Source organism: Phyllostomus discolor, chromosome 1, assembly GCF_004126475.2.
Source record: "Phyllostomus discolor isolate MPI-MPIP mPhyDis1 chromosome 1, mPhyDis1.pri.v3, whole genome shotgun sequence".
NCBI classification, from domain to species: Eukaryota; Metazoa; Chordata; class Mammalia; order Chiroptera; family Phyllostomidae; genus Phyllostomus; species Phyllostomus discolor.
Window position 1 is genome coordinate 978642 of NC_040903.2, and position 19606 is coordinate 998247.

General features: G+C 67.9%; 2 protein-coding genes and 1 long non-coding RNA gene across 3 annotated transcripts in view; all 3 read right to left on the reverse strand.

Annotated features, from left to right (window-relative positions):
- Positions 1-1456: 1456 nt before the first annotated feature.
- Positions 1457-13372, reverse strand: MXD4 (MAX dimerization protein 4). Its single transcript, XM_028503858.2, has 6 exons — positions 13167-13372; positions 12977-13076; positions 9530-9559; positions 4003-4117; positions 2906-3068; positions 1457-2521 (listed from the first exon to the last, which is right to left on the reverse strand). The coding sequence occupies exons 1-6, from the start codon at positions 13228-13230 to the stop codon at positions 2379-2381; spliced, it is 615 nt and encodes a 204-aa protein (XP_028359659.1). The 5' UTR covers positions 13231-13372; the 3' UTR covers positions 1457-2378.
- Positions 5950-7436, reverse strand: LOC118498891. Its single transcript, XR_004901383.1, has 2 exons — positions 7236-7436; positions 5950-6700 (listed from the first exon to the last, which is right to left on the reverse strand). It is a non-coding gene; the product is annotated as an uncharacterized LOC118498891 (long non-coding RNA).
- Positions 13373-18314: 4942 nt separating the features above from the next.
- ZFYVE28 (zinc finger FYVE-type containing 28) overlaps positions 18315-19606 on the reverse strand; it is a 44981-nt gene continuing 43689 nt past the window's right edge. Inside the window, exon 13 of the mRNA XM_028503847.2 lies at positions 18315-19525. Coding sequence (XP_028359648.2) covers positions 19394-19525 — 132 coding nt within the window. The 3' untranslated portion in view covers positions 18315-19393. The remainder of the gene's footprint in view (positions 19526-19606) is intronic.

The following is a 19606-nucleotide window of genomic DNA, read 5'->3' on the forward strand; positions in this document are numbered from 1 at the left end:
CCCCTGGCTACCAATAAGAGCCAACCCGTGCGAACAGTAGGGAGGCAGCGGAGAGGCAACGGGTGTGCACCTCCTAGCACCTGACCCTGGTCCCAAGGACCGCCTCCTCACGCCTGCGGTGCAAGGAGCAGCAGCTGGGACTGCAGCACCCCTAGGTGGCCCGTGAGGCCAACGCCCTGGCCCATGTGGGAACCACAGCCTGAAAAGCCATGGGCAGAGCTGCCAGTACGATGGGCCGAGGGCCACAGCTGGTCACGGGGAGGGTGCTGGGGCCAGAACCTTCCCAGGCATTAGGGGTGGGGTGGTGAGCTGGTGCTTTAAGAGTCAGAACACACACCACCCCCGGGGCCTGCCTGGTGTGTCCTGGGGCAGGCTCGTAACTGCATGTATGCTCCCCCGCCCCGAGGACATGGGGGCTCGAAGGGAATGCGGAGTGAGAGTGGACACGCTCGGGCAGATGGGAGAAGCGCCCCCGGGTCCCCTGAGCCCCCAGTGCCGCTGGAAGGAGGCACCAACAGCCCCGACCCTCCACGCCTGCTTTTCACCCATCCGCCCGAGCCCTCGGGGCAGGTTCTGTGCCAGAGCCGTCCCCAGGGAACCCCTCTGCCTCAGCGAGGCCACCCACCCTGGGGCACCCGCCTGTCGGCGTGGCCGAAGACAGACACGATCTGGAAGTCGGTTACAGTGCACCAGAGAGGGAGGCCGACATTGCTGTGGGCCGGCCCACCGCCCACCCCCTGCGTGCTGCTGGGTGGCCCCTGGGGACAAGGACTTCAGGACCAGGAAAGGCCAGGAGCGGCCTTGCGCTCAGGCCTGGCCACCCCGTGTGAACGTTGCTTCTTTAGCTGCCACCGTCTGAAGTCCAGAACCCTCGCCCCAGGCGGGGGAGCAGGGAGGGTTCGTGCTGGGTTCAGGTTAGCAGACCCCCGACCTAGAGGCCTGGCTGCACAGTGGGTCCCTGCCAGCCACGGGGGCAGGTGACCCTGGGGGCGTGGTCATGGCTCCTCCTGCCAGGTGACAGAAAGCAGCCTCTGACCTGGCCCTGCAGTCTCACTGCCCGGAAGGTGCGGCTGCAGGGAGGGGCGGCTCCGTGGGAAGGGGCCGCTCCAAGGGGAGGGGGCCGGGAGGACACCTGCTGGGCAGGCTGGGGTGGGGGGTCCTCCTAGCGACAGGGGGGATGCTGCTGGTGGTGGTCGGGGTGGGGCCAGACAGAGGACACAAGGCACACTTGGATGACGGTGGCAGGCAGGCGAGTCCCTGAGATGCTGGGTCCCTCCCACCCCTCAGCAAATGGGACGCAACGAGGACTAGGAAAATAGAGTACAAAAATCTCGTACGGGGAAGGGAGGCGGCGCTCGCCGAGACCCGAGAGCCAGCTCCTCCTCTGTGTCTTTTGGGACAGCTTCCCTGTTGGGAGCCCCGCTCTGCCGTGCAGCTGCAGGGCTGTTTGTTTTTTGCTTTTTTAACAAAAAGGGGAAACCAGAAAGCCCCCTGAGGACCCAGTGGCTCCAGTTCTCGGACTTCTAGCATACACCTCGGCCTCTGCTGGGAGGTGAAACCCCTTCCCACGCAGACCGGGCGGGTGAATGGGGGTGGGAAGGGAGCCAGGCACGGGCCGGGGGCCAGCGTCTGCTCAGGTGACCCCTGAAGACGAGCCACCCCAGGACCCCTCTGGGCTGGGTTACCACATGTGACTGTGTGTGCGTGTGTGCAGGCGGGCGGTTGTGTCTAGGTGCGTGCGTGTGTACACCTGGGGGGCCTAACAAAGCAGAAGCTGTCCAGCTGGGTGTGGGGTGGCCTGGCCTGCCCCAGGAGCCTGGCTCCTGACCCCCTCAGGCGGCAAAGGCCCGTCCCCCCTCCTGCCCCAGGGTGCTCACCCGAGTCCCGCCCTTCCTGGATCTCTCTGTCCATGCCTCAGGAGCCTACGTGAACCAACAGACAGATGGACAGATGGACGGACGAGGAGCCACGCTTCCTTCCTTCCTTCCTCGGTCCACTTCTTTCTCCTGGTGTCCAGGGTGGGGTCTGAGCTCCCCACGGCGGTCACTAAGCCCCTCACACGGTGCCCGCCGAGATTTGCAGCAATGACATTTAATACTTCTGGAATGATTAGGAATCTGAGAACAGACCATGGGTGGCTATGCTGGGCTCCGGGACTCGGGAGCTGGGCCCGCCTCCCTGCAGGGGTCCCTGACCAGCTGGGAGTGGCGGGCGGCGAGGTGGGCCCTGACCGGCAGGCGGGTGGAGGTGGGCAGCCCGGGCGGCCGCTGGAGCTTCCAGAATGGCACGGCAGTGGGCCCGAGGAGAGGCTGGAGAGGGCTGGAGGGCTGGTGCGCTTGGCTGGGCGGCGGGCTGGCCGGGAGCAGAGGGTGCCGGGCCTACGAGAGGGCGGGGCGGGCGGGCCGCCGGCAGGGGGGCCCGTAGCCGCCACTCTGCAGGCTGTAGTGGTCATCCACGTCACTGTTGCTGCCAACACTGTCCAGCTCGCCGGGGCCAAACTCCATGCCCTCTACATCCACTTCTGGGGGAGCAGAGGGCACGGGGTCAGGGGCTGTGAGCGTGCCCTCCGAGCTCCCGACAAAGTCAGGGCAGTGTCTGCCTTTCGTGGAGGCAGCAGAGGCTCCAGGGGTGGGGTGCGGGCAAGAGGGGGCTCCAGCTCCACGGCTCAGTTGCGGACACCGGCCCCCAGGCACAGCGCCCAGCGGGAGCCCAGCCGTGTCCCTCGTGTGGGCAGGTCGCCTGGCCTTTGTGCCTTAGCCGGCTGGTCCCGTCACTCCTGCCCGGGCTCACAGGAGCTCAGACAGCGCTGCTGACATCCCCACCACTCTCCCTGGCTGCCGCCCCGGCCCGCCCCAGCCTCCCAGCTCCCCCTACCCCAGGGGGGCTGCACGCAGCCCGTGCCCACCTTGCTCCGAGTCGTCCGTGGAGACGGCGGAGCCGGTGCTGTCCGTGCGCACGCGCTCCAGGCTCTGCACGGACAGCTGCTCCAGCCGCCGCTTCAGGAAGCGGTGCTCTCGCTGCAGCTGCTCCTTGATGCTCAGCGCCCGGCGGTCCTGCTCCTCCAGTTTCTGGAGATGGGGGAGGCCGTGAGCCTGGGGGACAGCCCTGCCCCAGGCCGGGACCAGGGCGGGTCCCCTGTCCCCCACCTGGCCTGTGCCCAGTCCTCACGGGCCCCAAAGGCGGGCACATTCCCGCCTCACCCCAGCTGGGGGGTCACATCAGACACCCCCTCCCAGCCCTGAGCTCTGCCCGCCAGCTCAGGAGGCTCCCAGCCACCAGCCGACTCAGCCAGGCCGGGTCCCACTCGGGCCTGAAGCCCCTGAGCAGCACTGCTCAGTCCTGGCCCGGCCCCGCCTCCCAGAAGGCCGTGCTGCCCCGGCCACGTGCTGCCCCGGCCACACTCCCCTGCCCGCACGACGCCCGCCCGGCCCAGCCCTGCATCCTCAGCACACCGTCCCCGGCACACAGACTCTGCCTGCTCTGACAGCGCCCTGCCTATGGGTGCCCAGGCTTGTGGGGTCCTCAGGGGCCTGTAAGGGGGCTGAGACCACCCCGGTTGGCCGAGTATCACGGGACCCCAAACCAGCAGCTCTCTGTCTCACTCGGCCGTGCCCCGCGCCAGCCCTCAGTCCCCCAGGCTCCCCCACCCCTGGGCACCTGCTTCCTGTGGGCCTCCCAGCACCGAACGCACTCTGTCCCCCCCCCCCGGCCCCCTCTCCTTCCAGCTGCTCTTCACAGCCAGGACCCTGGAGAGCCCGCTGTCACCCACCTGCACCTTCCCCAGACCCACCCAATGACCCCACGTGTGCCCAAGGCTTCCTCAACCCTCAGAAGCTCCCGTTGCTGCTCACCGCCCACCCCCAGGCCCCGGATGTACACCTGCTAAGCAGCCCCCCACCCCACCCTTGGGCCCTGCAGACACGCCCCCAGGTTACAGCTGGATGGGCTCGGTCAGACGAGGCAGCCGGCCAGGGTGGGGGCAGAGGGTGTGGCCCTTCTCACCTTGATGTGCGTCTTGGCGCGCTTAAGGAGGCTCAGCGTGGTGTGGCGGGTGCTGTCGGGGCCCAGGGGCACCAGCTGCTTCAGCTGCTCCAGGTACAGCCTGAGCTTGGCTCGTCTAAAAGAGCCAGAGACAGAGCTGTCAGGGGGGCGGCCGGGGCTGCGGGGCCAGTGCAGCCAAGTGGTGGAGAGGTCTGAGGGAGGGCTGGAGGCGGCAGGCCGGACCACCCCCCGAGGCCTGTTGCTGAGGCCCCTGTCTAGTCCCCCCTGCCACGGGGTGGGGGTGGCGGCTCCCCCAGCCTCAGGGCAGCCCGGCACTCGCAGTGTCCCTCCAAGTGTCCCAGCAGAGGGGAAGAACCCGCAGCCGGGCCCGTGTGTCCGGCCGGGCCCGCCGCCTCCCCAGGACCAGGGCCAGGTGCCGCCTGGGAGCCCCAGCTCACCCTGCAGTCACTGCCCTCCACAGTGGAGTCGGTGGGCAGGGGGACAGCCTGGAGGAGGTGGGGGAGGCGAGGGTGGGGTGCTGGTCAGGCTGCTCCCTGAGATCCAGGGGCCTCGGGCCAGCTTTATGCCCCCCACCTCGCCAAGTGCAGGGTGCTCACTGGTCACTCTCGTCACCACAGAAACAGGAGTCCGTCCAGGGCTGAGGCCCAGACCCCCCGCACCCCTCCAGGCTGGCATTCCTTGGGGAACCGCTTCTTTCCAGATCTTGTCCCTGTGTCCGTGCAGACAGACGCCATTGTCCCACGACTCTGCAGCCACAGGACGCAGGGGTCTGTCCAGGCCCTCAGGCCGCAGGCCCACCCACACAAATGCCACCTTTCCCGCTCCTCCAGGCTGGAGAGGGCCAGCGGGCGGACCGGGGGCGGCTCAAGCTCTCCCCACAGCCCACCTAGGCCCCCAGATGCCACGGCCTGGGCCCCGCCGGCCCTCACAGGCTGCCACGCTCTCTGTTCGGGCTCTGCCCCGGGAGAAGAGCCGAGAGGCCACGGGGCCGGAGTGCCCACACTGCCCGTACCCCTCCTCATCGCCACTCCCTACGGTGCAAGGCCCGGCAGAGCCTCCCTGCTCGGCCTCGGGGACCCTGGAGGAAAGCGGGCAGGTGGCACCAGCTCGGGACAGATGGGCGCCCAGAACCCAGGCCTGTCTGTCACCCACGTCCACACAGCACCCTCCCGTGACGCAGTGCATCTCACCACCCCCACCCCAGTCCCCTGGGCCCTGAAGTTCTCTGGATGGAACCAAGCCAGAGCTTTGGAAAGAACTTCCAGGACACAGGACAGAGGCTGCGCTGGGTCAGCCAAGAGGCCGCAAGGAGCCTGGGCCCCAGCAGCCCAGACCCCGGCGACCCGCATGCAAAGCGGTCCCCAGGCTCTGCCTCCGGCTGCAGGATCTTCAGAGGTGAGCACCTGCCCCCACACGGACACAGGGCTGGGGAAGGGGGCACGTGGGTGGGCTCCAGCCACTGCTGTGTGAGCCCTGGTCCCCCAGAGTCCAGAGACCTCGGCCTCCTCGCCCCCACAACGCCAGGGCGCTTGCCCCGCGGCGGGTGGGCCAGAACCATGCAGAGCTGTAGAGACGCTGGCTCATCACCCCCTTCTACCTCGCCCCCCCCCACCCCACCGCCACCCAGGGCGCGAGTGGGTTTCCCTTGTCCGCTTGTTCCGCAGCAAATGGCAATTGTACCGTTGACACGTTCAACACGCGATCTTGGCGGACAACCAGAAAGTGCAGACCGGCAGGAAGATGGTAAGTGAAGGTAGCCCCGAACTCCACCCCGCAGAGGCAACCAGCAGTACCGTCGTTCCCACACATTCTGCACGCTCACACGGTGGCCGGGGGGGGGGGGGCGGGGGGGGGCGCATGGGACCCCGGCGCAGCCAGCGGGAAGGGAGACAGCGGACGCACACGAGAGACTGAGCAGGACACAATGAAGAGCAGGAAGCGTGCGTCTCCAGGGGAGGCGGTTGGCAACGTTTATTTCTTTGGTTTTGCGTTTTGTTTCGCTTTTGCGTTTTCCAGGTTTTCTATGCTAAAAAAACCACATCGTACTTTTACAATCAGAAAAGGACACATTTGTACAAAAGAAAGAAAACACAGCTAGGAGACAAGTCACAGTGGAAGGAAAACACCCGCAGTACACGGAAAAGACACACGGTTAGTATTCGTGACATTCTGAGCGCGTACACAGCGGAAACAACAAAAGGAGCATCTCGATGTGGACAGGGCCACAGGACACAGACAGGCGGGCTGCGGGACACAGACTGGACACAGAGCCGCCGCTCCCCCCCCCCCCCCGGCTTCCAGGACGTGGGGGCTCACCCAGGACATGCTAGTTTGGGCAGAAACGAGGGGGCGCTTGCCGGCTCCGCTGGCCAGCGCGTGGGCCCCTCGGGCTTTGCTGGCGGGCACAGTTCTGAAGGCCGTCACAGAGACGCGGACCTCCAACCCACACTTCCACGCTATCCGGGTCCCGCAAATCTACCCTCGGACCCTCGACACGTCCCACGTTCGCTGCAGCCCCGGCTGCGTTGGCCAGGTGGCCAGACTAAGACCCTGGGGTACAGGCGCTGGTCCTGCACGGCACCGGGGCGGGGAGGAGGCAAGCCCGGGGACATGGGGGACAGTGCTCAGGTAGTGCCAGGTGGAAGGTCAAGTGCGGAGACAGTGGACAGCAAGGTCTCGTTCTTACCCAGGTCAGCATCTGCAGGGAAGGGGAGGAGGCACTCACAGCCTCCCAGCTGCCCGGGACAGCAGGGCAGGGGGGGTGGGGGGCGTGGGGGTCACAGGGAAAGTCCAGGAGCACCCTTGACAGGCGGGACCCATCTGCTCTAGCAATCACCAAGGACACGCTTCTCAACAGACAGAGACCACCTGAACATATGTGACAACACGCCCACCCAGCCCTGGGAGCGTGGGTGGTGGGGCCCTAGGCAGGCCCCCGCCCTTCTGGGCCCGACGTCCCACCACTGTGGAGAGTGGGCATCCCCAGGCCCGCCCTGGACTGCAGGGTGCTCTCACCAAACCCTCTCGGAGGTGGCTGCAGGGCCAGGCCCCCCCGCTGGCGCCTGTGGCTGTCCCCAGTGTCCCCGGAGCTTTGGAAACCCGGCGCTTCCTGGGGGAGCCCCGGGCGGCCACAGGAGCCGGGACCTGCCTCTGGGGGTCACTGTGTTCGTGGCAACAGCAGCGCTGTCTCTGCGGACGCCCCCGCCGGCCCTGGGCCCTTCCTAGCTCCTCACCGCAGGCCGTGCCCCTCCGCGGGGGCCCAGAGCTCCTGGGCAGCGTCCCCCAGCGCCCGAGGAGCAGGGTCCCCGCCGGCCACACTTGGAGCGCCCCAGGCCCGGCCGTCCCAGCAGAGGCAGCAGGGGAATGTGCTGGACACGGGGCAGCAAGTGTAGCCCCTTCTCCCCTCCTGGTCACCTGCGTTTTCTGGCTGTGGGGTTGACGCAGGCCGGGAGGGGCCACACAGGCGGGCGTCCACCAGGCCCTGGACAGCCCCCTCCACGCCGAGGGGAGGGGGCCTCAGGGAGGGCCCTGGGCTGGCCTTTGGGCTGAGCCCTGCGGCTCCACACCACATGCACCAGCTGAAGCCCTGGGTGGGGCCCGGGGATCGCCCTGTCGGGGAGCACGAGCCCGTCAGGATCCCCAGGCCTCCGGCGTCGGTAGTCCAACACTGGCCTTAGAGACTGGGCTGGCGGGAGCCCCGTCCGAGAGGCGGGAGGCAGGAGGGACGGCCACCCAGGGCGGCCGGAGCACGTGTTCCCGTGGTCCCAACAGGAGCACATGTCCGGGGAAGACAGAGTCCGGGGCCCGCCACCCTGGGGGCCTGCCGGGTGCTTCCTCCCGCCGACAAGGCCCTCCCTGCGCCCTCGGCCGGCAGCCTTCGGCGTCGGCACTGGGAGGCACAGGCACAGCCGAGACTGAGGTCCCCACCAGCACCCCCAGGCCTGTGGGCTCCTCAGGCTGTCCACGCCTGCCTCCTGGCCAGCCAGGAAGACACCCCTGCAGTGGGCAGGGGAGGCCCCCCGCTGCCTAGCCACCCTGCTCTGTGTCTCAGAAGGGCCCCGTGAGGCTCAGCCCAAGGGCAGGCTCTGGGAGAAGGCAGCTGAGGCCAAGGCCAGGAGCAGGGGCGGCTGCAGAGGTCAAAGGCAGTGCCTGCCCTACGCGGAAGGGCTACCGTGCCCCTGCCGCCCCCCCTCCCCCGGCACCACCACTCTGTCTCTCCACACCACCGAGGGGCAGTTCTGGGCACCGCCCCAGCAAGCCTCCCCGGAGGGGCCCACATGCCTGCCCGGGCCCCTGGGTCCCCCTCAAGGGCGCCCCCCCACCCCCGCCTCGGGCCTGGCAGCTGCCCCAGGGCCTGCCTGACGGCCTGGGGCCTGCACCTGCCCCACCTCCGCGGCCTTGGGAGCCCCTCAGAGGCGCAGGGCCGGTCCAGGAAGTGCAGCTCCTCTAGAGAACACGGTGTCCCGTCCCTGCCCCGCGCCCGCCCTGCGCGGGCCTGGTCCCCGGGGAGCGGAAGCTGGCGCTGCCGTGGCCAAGTGTGTGGGGCGGGGGGGGGGGGGGGGGGGGCGGGGGGAGGGGGACAGCAAGCTGGCCGAGCTCCAAACCTCCCAGAGCAGGCCAGGAAGGTTCAGCTGGAATGCATGCCTCCCCCCAACCCAAGAAGGGAGGGAAGAACTGGCCCATTGTACAGATGAGAGCAAAGGTCAGGAGAAGGCTCCAGCACAGTGTCCCCAGGGGGTCACCTCTGGTGCTGGCACCAGGGTCCTGGCTGTGGGGTCTTCACGCCCACCCACAACGCCCACCGACCTCAAAGATCAGCCTCCAGGGCACCGCCTGCAGGGGCCAAGCCTGTCAGGGCCTCAGCCCCACACCTGACCGGGGAAGGCGTAGGGCCTGGGGCGGGGCTGGGGCTGGAGCAAAACAACTCCCTGGGGACTGTGCTGCCCGACCCGCTTCTCAGTGACAAAGGTCCCCCTCCTCCAGGAGGACCCAAGTGGACCTGGCCCTGCAGCCAGAGGGAGGGCATGAAGTGGGCTCCGCTGGGCGTTGCTCTGGGCCAGCGCTTCCCCCCACCCCCGGGGCCCACATGGCCTGGGACCGGCTGCCTGTCCGTCTGCCCTGCAAACAAGCGTGCAGGAGGCCCCAGACCCAAAGGGCTGACCCCCCCGGATAGAGGCTGGCATCTGGAGGTCTAAGGTGCGCTCCCTAAGGGACACCCTGGAGCAGATGGGTCTCCTCCGCCAGGGAACTGGCCCTAACTGCCACATGGCAAAGGGACTCTGCCCCAAGTCCCTGAGGCCCACCCGGCTCTGGACCCAGATGGAGCCCCCAGGCCTGGGCCCCCACCCTTGCCTCCCAGCACAGGAGAGCCTGAGAGCAGAGCCCGGCCTCTTCCTCCGAGACCAGCCGGACCCAGGCGAGGGCACAGCCTGGCAGCCACACCCAGCACACACGGGGCGACGGGTGGCCGGACGTGTCAGGTGGCTTGCGCCCAGGAACTGGGGGTGGGGGCCCGGGGGTCGCTTACCTGTGCTTTTCTAGTTCGTTGTGTGAAGACCTGTTCAGAGAGACAGAAAAACAACGCTCACTGCACTGCCCGACCCCCAAAGCACAGGACGACGGCTCCACCGAGGGCCCAGGCTCTACAACCGCCCTCGGGGTGGGGGCGGGGGGGTCTGGGCCCCAGCACAGCCCAGAACAGGGAGCGCCAAGCAAGTGAGCAGCTGCTGACCAAAGGCTGGCAGCGGGGGACCTGGCACCAGGGACGAGGACAGGCCACACAGAGGTACGGCCACGTCTGGGGTGCTCAGGGCCTGCCAGCTCACCTACTGCGGCATGTGGGGGCTCGGCCTGCAGGGGGGTCCAGGTCCCCTTCCACGAAGGGCAGGTGTGGACTTGGGACCCGTGGTAGCCAGTGCTGGGGCTGACCCCCCCCAGCTCCCAAAGCTGGTCCCGGAGCCACTGCCTGGGCAGGAGCCGCCTGCCTTCTCTGTTCCCGGCGCCCCAAGGCCAGCGCTGTCCTCAGAGCTGTGCAAGCCAGCACGGAGACCAGGACTCGGGACAGAGGGCGATCCTGGTCAGAGCACGCTCCCACCCCTCAGGCTCCCACACGGACACCGTCACGGCCCATCATGCCAACGGGACTCACGGGGACAGAGCAGACCCAGTGCCCCGGAGGCCACGCGCCAGGCCTCTGAGATGTGGCTGCTTATGGGACAGTGGGCAGTGGGAGACCCAAACTGGCCTTCCACTTCCCTCCAGGTCACGGTTTGGCAGACGTGGCCACCCTGCGCCTGAGGCTCGTGCACTCAGCCTTGGAGGCAGTGGCCCCGTGTGCTGCTCCAGCCCCGCCAAGCCGGCCCATTTAGCCGGAGCAGAGAGCCCAGAGCACTGCAGTGAGCAGTGCCAGTGTCTGCCCTGTGGGACAAGGAGGCATTTCCACGTCACCTGCCGGTCCGGGCAGGGACCTCTCGGCCAGACAGGGCTCCTAGCTGGCCAGGCTGCCTCCCACCTGAGCAGAGACTCAGGCCACCTCTGGGCAACCAGACCTGGCCCTGTGCCTGGGGCTTCTGTGGACCTCACCCTGCCTGCCTGCCCGCCTCAGGTTCTCCTGCTCCAGACACTCAAGACAAGGCATCTCCCGTCCCCACCCGTGGGGTTGGGGTGCCTCCCCATCCTGCCTGCCTCTGCTACCCGTCATGGTTTGTGGACCCAACAGTCACCTGGGGCCCACGGTCCCCTGCCTCTTGCTGGGGCAGCAGCCACAGGCCTGCTTGCAGAACCAGGTTCTGAGGCCTCGAGCGCCTGCGGGTCACAGGGGCCGGGCAAGGTGCCTCCAACACCCCCAGGTCCAGGACAGGGCACGGCCACCAAACTCCTGGCTGGCCTGGGCCGCAGACGGGCTGCATGGCTCTGTGGTCTGCCCCCTTTAGAGGGATCGGCGAGTGTCCTTCCATGCAGAGAGGCCCACCTGCCCACCTGCCAGAGGCCTGCGCTGGACTCCACCCTGCTGGGGAAGAGCGCTGGTCAGGAACAGGGTGACAGGGAGGGGCCCAGACACCTGCGGGAACCTTGGGGGGAGATGTGTCGCCCAGGTCCCAGCAGCACCCTGTCCTGGGCTACGCTTCCCATGGTGGCCAGGGGAGAGGTAGGACTCCCTGGCCAGGGCTACCCTAACTGCGTTCCCCGCGTCACCTGGCTTGCCCCTCGCGTCAACCAGAGGCAGCTCTTCTGAGCAGTTCCCTGTAGGGCCTGGCTCTCGGCGGGCTGGCTCCAGCCCTCCTGCTGAACCCTACCCTTCCTCACCTGGCAGGTGTGGGGATGTCCCGCCACATCAGGGCCACGGGGACGCTAGGCCCTGCTCTTTACTAGCCCTGGTCTGGGCTGGCTGAGGCCCAGTGGGGCCGGGACAGGCTCGAGGGGCTATCCCGTGAGCCCTGGGCGCCCAAGGCACTGGGACACAGGGCTCTCCCCAGAGGAGGAGCGGGAGATGCACCCCAGTCCCCGAGACGCTCCCCAGCAGCCTCAGGGCCTCCTCCATCCCAGCAAGATGTGGGAGACTAGGACCCCACCCTGGACGAGAGTCCCAGAGGTGGGAGGGTGGCCAGTACTTCCATCACTTTGCCTGTTTCCTTAGCCCTAAAATACTGAGGAAAATAGTATTTCCTTCATGGAACTGGGTGGCTGCTAGCTAACATGTGGGTAAAACACTTAGTGGGTAGGGAACACAGAGTGTTAGCTGTGATGCTGGTTATCCTAGTTATCAGCCAGGCCATGGGGTCACACCCTGGAGTTTCCCACGGGTGGCCGAGCACTTGGGACAGAGAGCCAATAGCAGGGGCCTGGCTGGCTCACTGAAGAGGTCTGAGGCAGTGCCCCTCACCCCCAACACGAATGTACTTTCCCAAACTGTCTCCAGCAGGGGACCAGGGGCTGGGGCTCCGAGGCACGTCCCAAGCCAGGGCAGATGGAGACTGAACCAATTCCGTGCCAGGCCCAGGGCGCCAGGACGGCACAGGAGATGGGTCCCTGTGCCAGCCTTGCTGTTTCCTAAGAACAAGCAGGCCACAGGAATGAGCCACACCCTCTGCCAGGGGCTCCAGAGCCCCCTGCAAGTGCAGCTCCCAGTCTGGGGACACGGCCTGGGCCAGAGCAGGCCTTGGGCTCTGGTCCTCCTGGTTGCCGGGAAAGGGGAACCCCGCCAGAGCCCTCGCTGAAGGTCCCCACTAGTCCCCACCTAGGGATGCACACCCCAGCTTCAGGGTTTATGCAGCCTGAGGGTAGGGGCTCTAGCATTGGGAGAAACTGTGCAACCTGCCCCTCTTCTTGCCCCCTTAAAAAGGGCCTCCAGCCCCAAGGAAGGGGACTGGTACACTTGTCGCCCCAGTTTCACTTGTCTGAGCAGGCTGGCTGGGTGGGAGCGTGGCTACGGGGCAGGTGGAGGAGTGGGGGTCAGGACAGGGCCTCCCTGAGCCTTCTTTGTCCAGGCCCGTGGGAGCGGGGAGACTCAGCCCAGCAGCAGGGCTTGGCCTTTGGAGACAGTCGGATAGATGTGCCCCCTCCCCAAGCCCCAGCAGCCCTAACGTTGCTCTGTGCCGAGCCTCAGTTTCCCCGGACCCTAGGGGCACCGGCCAACGCCCACTGACAACTTTTTTTCCTGCCCGGAAAAGTCCAGAACAACTTAGGGGCGGGGAGCGGCTACTGGAGGAGACCCCGGCGGCAGGGCTGTACGCGTGGCACTGTTTACGCGAGAGGCCGAGGAGGCGCGGCCCGCAGGAAGATGGCGACGGTGCGGGCGGGGCCGACCGGGCGGGGCTGTGGCCGCGGCCCGGGCGTGCCTCCTCCTCCAGGCTGGCCGCCGGGTCGCGCGGCGGCTGGAGGCGGCCGGGCTGCAGGTGGGGGCCGGGGACGGCACCGGTGAGAAAGGAAGCCCCGCGCCCGAGAAGGGCGGGGGCGGCCGCGCGGGGGGCGGTACCTGTTGTTCGGGGCCTTGCGCACCAGGCCGGCCGTCTTTGTTTTCTTCCTGGCGAAGTCGCCATCGAAGGGCAGCACCGAGGCGTATCCATGCTCGGCCTCTGAGGACAGACGGTGCGGTCAGCGGGCCCCGCCCCGGCCCCGCCGCCCGCCCGCCCGCGGCCAGGAGCACAAAGGGGCGCGGGCGCTACCTCTGTCCCTGCGCTCCAGGTACTCGGCCGCCTCCAGCAGGATCAGCAGGGAGTTCAGCTCCATCCTCCGGCCCGCCTGCGCCCGCCCGCGCGCTCCGGGACGGCGGCGGCCGCTGCCCGGCCTACTTCGGCCGGCTCCGCTCGCCGCCCGGCCCGCGCGCCCGGCGGCCCCACTGCCCGGACTCCCGCGGACTCCGCGAGCGCTCGGCCGCCACCCTCGGCTTTGGGCCCTCAAATTGACACTTAAGGGCGAGCGGCGGCCGACGCAGCCAATGGGGGCCGACACTCCAGCTCCAGGGGCGGGCATTGGCCTAGTCAGAGGCCAATCAGAGCCGGCCGAACGCCTCGGGCCGGGCCCAGAATGTTGACAGATGCGAAGCTCGGTTCGGATAGGCCAGCCGCGCTAGTAACAATTTAGAAGCCTAAGCTTAGCAACAGCACGTGGTGGCCCGGCCCCCACGCTCGCTGACTGGCGGCCGGCGTGCATGTTAAGTAGGCGCAGCGCGCCGATTGGCCCAGAGCGGTCTATGTAAAACAGGGGCCCCGGGCCAATGGCCGGCCGCGGGGCGCGCAGCCAATGAGGGCGCCGCGGCCGGATGCGTTGCCGAGAGGAAGCTGAGCCCTGTGAGAGTGAGCGCCGGCCGCCGGGCCCTGAGCGAGAGCCCGTTAGGGCGCGGGGAGCGTCGGGAGAGCCCCGCCAGTCCTGGGTGCGCAGGAGGAGCCTGTAGCCCCGGGGCGATCTGCAGTACTGGCTCCGCTGGAGCACGTGGCCTCGGGGTGCCCTCTGCAGTATCGCGTGCGTCTGCAAACGACATCCTTCCGCGCCGGACCCAGGGCGACCCCAGGAGAGGCCGGGGCTTGGAGGAGGGGCGTAGACAGCCCAAGAGCCAGATCTCCTTGAAGATGTCAGCTGGGCAACTGAGGCGGGGGTGTCTCTCAGAGCTGTCCAGTGGACCCCAGAGCAGAAGGAGGGGCCTTAGGCCTAGAGAAGGGAGCAAAGACCTGCCGCCGCAGTCCGGAGGGTCTCCCGGTGACGGCAGGGCTGCGCGCTCCTGTGCGACTGGAGGGTGGGGGCGCTCCACGAGGCAGGTGCTGGTCCCTCTGGCCAAGGAAAAGCTTATCGGGGAAGCGAGTTGCCCAGCAAGCTCCCAGCTGGCGATGGGCCCTGGTGATCCCTGACCCGCAGGGTGAGCAGCCTGGTGGCAGCCCCAGACCGGCCTCTGTCCCCCTTGACCTCCCCTCTTATTGCCCCCCAGGAGGCCTGGGGGCTCCTGAGGATGGGACCACAGGCTGCTGAGTGTGGGGGATAAGGCGGCTGGACCCCCCTAATTTCTAAATGGGGGGTACTGCTGTCCCCCCAGTTCCAAAATAAAACATAGCAAACACTATAAAGACCTCAGCACGTTGGTCCTGGGACCTCGTGGACTCTTTCCATGCATTTCCTTGCGTGTTTCTGCATCCCCAGCTCGCAGATAAGGACACAGGGAATCCCGAGATTTAGGGATTCCCTGGGTTTCATGGCAGTCCCCCACAGAATGGAGATTAGGGCTCCCATATGGGTGATGCAGGGTGGCTTACATGCAGTGTGGAGACCAAGCCACCTCCTGGCCCTTGCTGGAGTGACAGCCACCGTGGTGTGGTGAGAAATGGGACTAGGAACGGGCACCCCGCAAAGTGGTGGAACCCTGCGGGTCCTGGATGCAGCCTGTGCGTGGGGTGGACAGCCCTGCCCAGGCAGTAAAACCACCTCTTCGTGTTGACCCCGTGCTTCCTGGCCCTGACCCACAACCACCCCGGGGGCCACAGCAGAGCTCCTAACAAGAGCCAGGGGCCACGGAGGGCTGCTCAGCCCCGGGGAGGGGCGGGAGTATTGTGGGCTCTGGGGGACAGGAAGCGAGATCTCCTCTTCACCACTTGCTGGTCAGCATTTTGCAAGTCACTCCATCCTTGCGTCTGCGAAGAGGGGGCTGGCGGGCCGCAGACCTAAGTAGCACCTCACCCAGTGTGCGCGCACCTGCCGGATGCGGTGGGGCCTGCGGTGCGCCTGTTGCCCCAGCGGGCGGGGCAGGTGCCCAGGGCTTACGGTGGGAGCCGCGTCCCTGCCTGAGACCAGAAGGGGTCGTCCCCACCTTGCCTCCACTGACATCTAGGCCATTTCGGGGACCCCTCCTGCAGCCACATCGGGTGCCGCGGGGATCCCCACAGCCTGTGAGTGTGGGCGCCATGGTGCCGCGGGCAGTGGGGGCAGCGGCGTGAGAGAGGGGCGTGACCGGAGCACCGGGGCCTGGCGTGGGCAGACGCGTTGGAGACCCAAGCGGAGGGGCAGCCCTGGAGACCGCGCTGAGTGCGCGGGCGGCGCAGAGCGCGAGCGACAGGAGGGAAGGGAAGACAGGTAGCGGCGGTGCGGTCAGAGCCGACCGGCCCGGCTGATGGCTGGGTGCCGCGGGCTAAGTCGCAAGTCGGGGCGAGGAAGAGGCTGAGGACGCACCTCCGGAGAGCTGGCGTGCTGGCCCGCTCGGGGACCACGTGGGGGCGGGGCCCAGGCGCCCCGTGTCCAGTTGTGTAGTGCGCGTCTCCAGCAGGTGCCCGTCACGTGCTCCGGAGAGCCTTCCTTGAACCCGGGCAGGGCCAGCCGCCTCCTCGCCCGCGCAGCCCTTCCTGCTCTCTCCCCCTGCCAGGAACAATAGGGGCCTGGGGCGCACCCCGACACCCCTCTCCTGGTCCTGCCGTCCAGGCTCCTCTGCCCTGTGCCTTCCTGGCCTGCCCCCCCCCCAGCCCATGTCCAGGTGGTCCTGGCTGCTATGCTCGCCCTAGGGTGCAGTCCTCCTCGCCTCTGGCGGGCTGCTCTGAGGGCCTGAGCCCCAAACCCACCCCAGCTCCCCATTCCCGGGCCGTCATCCAGCAGCCTCCACACCCAGGCGGTAGTAGGTCGGGCTCCGGCGAGTGTGGTCTCACTCCGGGGGTCCTGAGTGATGAGGGTGAGGGGACAGCAAGGCCAGAGCGGGGACTCCGGCTGTGCTGCTGCCCCCGGTGGAGCTCTGGTCCTAGCGGTGGGGCCTGGCCTCCCTGCCCAGGCCTGCTCCTCCCTGCGCAGACCCCTCCCCGGGCTTCCGGGTGCCCTCAGGAGGAACCCTGGGGCGGCCAAGCCACGTTCCCCATCTGGGCACCCCCGCTGGCCCCCCTCAGTCTCCCAGGGCCGTTCGGTAGCTCTGGCACCCCATTCTCCACAGACACCCTGCTCGCCCTCCAGGCCCAGTCAGCGTCGCCAGCCCCAGTGGCCCCAGGGTGCAGGCCCCCAAGAGCAGGAAGGTTTGGAGTGCCGGGGTTCCCATCCTTGCGGACCACTTGGGGACCCGTGGGCACAGCAGCAGAACCCAGACCTTGCTCATGTTCCAGTCGGCATGCGGGCGGGTTTGAGGCGCTGCCCCGTGCTGCCGTGCAGGCCTGGAACCCATTCCTGCCCGGTCCCGGGGGCAGCAGAGGCTCGACCGACAGGTTCACTGGCCCTGCAAGGGGACCCTCCTGCCTAGGCCCTGCTCTGAGAATGGGTGTGCGGGTGGGGGCTGGGGCCACCACTCGGTGGAAGGCTGCCTGGAGGAGGTGGCTCTGGGTGGCCTGGGAGGAGACAAGTGCCTGCCTCCAAGATTGGGCAACTTGGGGTGGGCGGTTTGGGTCCCACCCGCCTGCCCTAGCTCCTGCTTCAGAGTCCAGAGGAGAGGTGGAGATGCCCCTCCACAGTATTGTACGTCCGCACCCCAGCCCCGGGTCCGAGGTGTCCAGCTCTGACCAGGGCCCCTCTCGCCCGCTCCCTGAGCCGTTTGGGTGGGGTCTCCCCTGCCTGTGGCCCTTGCTAGGCCAGGGGTCCCTCTGGACCCTCCACCTCCCTTTAAGGACCTGAAGGACTAGGCCTTCGCCAGTGGGTGTGGCCTCGCTGGTGGTCCTGACTGGACAGGGAGTGCCCAAGCACAGCATAGTGACCCCTGCGGACAGCTCTCTTTGCCCGCCCCCCCACCCCCTGCAGTGAGGCTACTGGGAGAGGAGGTGGAGGGGTGGGCGCCCCCTGGTGGCCATGAGGGGCTACAGCCGGGCCCCAGAACGGGTAGAGGGGAGTCTCCCCAATGCTGCCCCCCCCCCCCCCGGAAACCTGGCCTCCTGGGATAGCAGTCTCATCACCTTTATCAGAAGCCAGGACACCAACAGCATTTCCCCTTTTATGTACCCCTCACCCCCTGGGCCTGGGGGTGGGGCAGGCGGGGCAGCCAGGCCCAGGGCCCCAGCCTGCTACTGGGAGCTTAAGGGGCGTGCTGGGGAGTGTGCCGGCCTTCTCCCCCCGCCTGTGCATAGTGCAGAGAGAGGCGAGGTGCCCAGCTGTGCCCAGCCCCCAGTGGCCCCCAGTGACCCCCAGCCTTCCTCCAGCTGCTGGACAGGTGTGCCCGGCATGGCTGAGGCTCCCGTCTCTGGAGCTGCCTTCCCGGGAGCGGCCTCCAGGCAGAGCCCCCGCTCCGGCCAGTGCCGCCCCACCTCCGCAGGGCTTCTAAGAGCCGGGGACCTGGCCACGCGGCCTGCTCACTTCCATGAGCCTCAGTTTCTCCGTCGGCGACACAGGGGTCCTGCTCCCTCGGAGGGTTGTCACAGGGGGAGGGCCGGACATCACTCGGAAAACAGGGACGGAAGGATGACCGGCGAGGACGGGGCAGTGGGGAGACTGAGGTTCGGGACGGCCGACCTGCTCGGGCCCAAGGCTGGCTTTCGAGGGCTGCGTCGGCGTCGGGTGCCCTCGGCCCTCTCCCCGCACCCGCCGCGGGCTCTCCCAGCCCCGAGCAGGAATCTCTGCCTTGGACTAACCCTCCACACCCCCGGGTCCTGGTTCTGCCCCTGGGCTGGGGCCGGCCTTGCAGGAGGACGGAGTGGCCACGCATCCCAGTGGGCAGGCAGTGGCCCTGGAGCCCCTGTAGGCAGGGGTGGGGGTGGGTAGCCACCCTCCTCCGGGGGCCTGGTGGGAAGGAAGCCAATCTTGCCCGTGGGTTGTCCCAAAGGTCCGGACCCCCAGCCTCCTGGTGGGGAGCACACGCGTGAGCAGGAACCCCGTCAGGTCCCCCACGGAGGGAGGGCGGGGTGGCCGTGTTCACAGGGAGACGAGCGAGCGTCTGCAACCCGTAAATAGATTTATGGAAATGATTTCGAATCACAGCATATAGAAAATAAAAATAATCTCCATACAGAATCCCCCCCCCGACCCCAGAAGCCGTTTTCTGCAGGTATATTCCACCATTAAATAGTAGCTGGGGTTCATCCTATAAAAGAAGCAGGAGGCGTGTCCTCTCTCTAAAAATAAAGCTGCAATTGTCATTGCAATGTGAAGCCTGAGATTTAAGCCTGAGGAGTGTCCGTGCGGGGCCCAGTGGCCCCGGGGTCCGGGGAGGCGCGCCGGGGTCCCGGGCGCAGAGGGAAGGGGGTAGCGGCAGGCAGGTGGGCACCCTCCACTGGGTCCTTGGCTGCCTGGGTGGAGACCCCAGCGCCTCGGCCTGCGGGTGTCCACGCTGCCCCATCCCCATCGGCAGGGGGATGGGGGCGGACAGACTGGGCACGGGCAGGGCTCCCCTGCAGGAGCACTGAGACAATGGGGTGCGTGCTGCTGGGCCGAGGCCCTGCAGGGGTGGGCAGGCGTGGCGCGGGGGGATGAGCTGGGCGCCTTGGGCTCAGGGCACCGGGGAGATGGACACCGTAGTCCCTCTGGGCTGGCGAGCTCACGGGGAAGCTGCATGGGGCCGTGAGCCCGGACCCTCCCTGACAGGTGTCGGACAGGTGTCCCGGTGGCCAGGTGTGCCGCGGGCACTGAGCTGCCCAGAGCTCAGACCACGACCGCGCTTCCCGTCACTGTGCTGAGCAGGCCTTCTGCTGTGGCTGAGCCTCCAGGGGGCACCTCAGCGGGGCAGGTGGACAAGCAGGAGGGGAGCCTGTCCTGCCTGGGCAGCCACCTGGCACCCCGGGAGCCCCTGCTGCCGAGGCTGACCTCCTCGTGGCCCCGCCAGGTGGGGAGGACAGTGTGGCCGGCGCGGAGGCCCTGGGCGTTCCGGAAGTCTCCGCAGCAGCAGCAGCAGCAGCAGCTTGATGAAATGCAGTGGAAACCCTCCAGGCACCAGCATCTGGGTGGAGGGGTGGGGAGCGGGGGCGGCCTTCCGGGGAGACCTCCCGGGCCCTGGCGGTCCGGGGGGCGCCAGCGCGTGTCACAGGCCCGCCTTGTCGCTGTAGAAGGGCGTGACGTGGAACATGTAGCAGTGCGTGCACACGCGGACGGGCTTCACCTGCCCATAGCGGGGCAGCGGGGCCGAGTGGGGGGAGCAGCGGGAGCAGAAGATCTGGAAGGCAGCGGGGCAGTGAGCGGGCAGGGGTCCCCACACCCCCCGGGCCACCGCCCCTGCCCTCGGCCGCGCAGACAG

Bases quoted from the DNA above. Each gene is read 5' to 3' on its own strand.
- MXD4 (XM_028503858.2), bottom strand. From the start codon at position 13,230: ATGGAGCTGAACTCCCTGCTGATCCTGCTGGAGGCGGCCGAGTACCTG. The intron at 13,077-13,166 runs GTAGCGCCCGCG...GTCTGTCCTCAG, and splicing joins CCTGGAGCGCAGGGACAGAG to AGGCCGAGCATGGATACGCC. The intron at 9,560-12,976 runs GTACCGCCCCCC...CTCTCTGAACAG, and splicing joins CGCAAGGCCCCGAACAACAG to GTCTTCACACAACGAACTAG.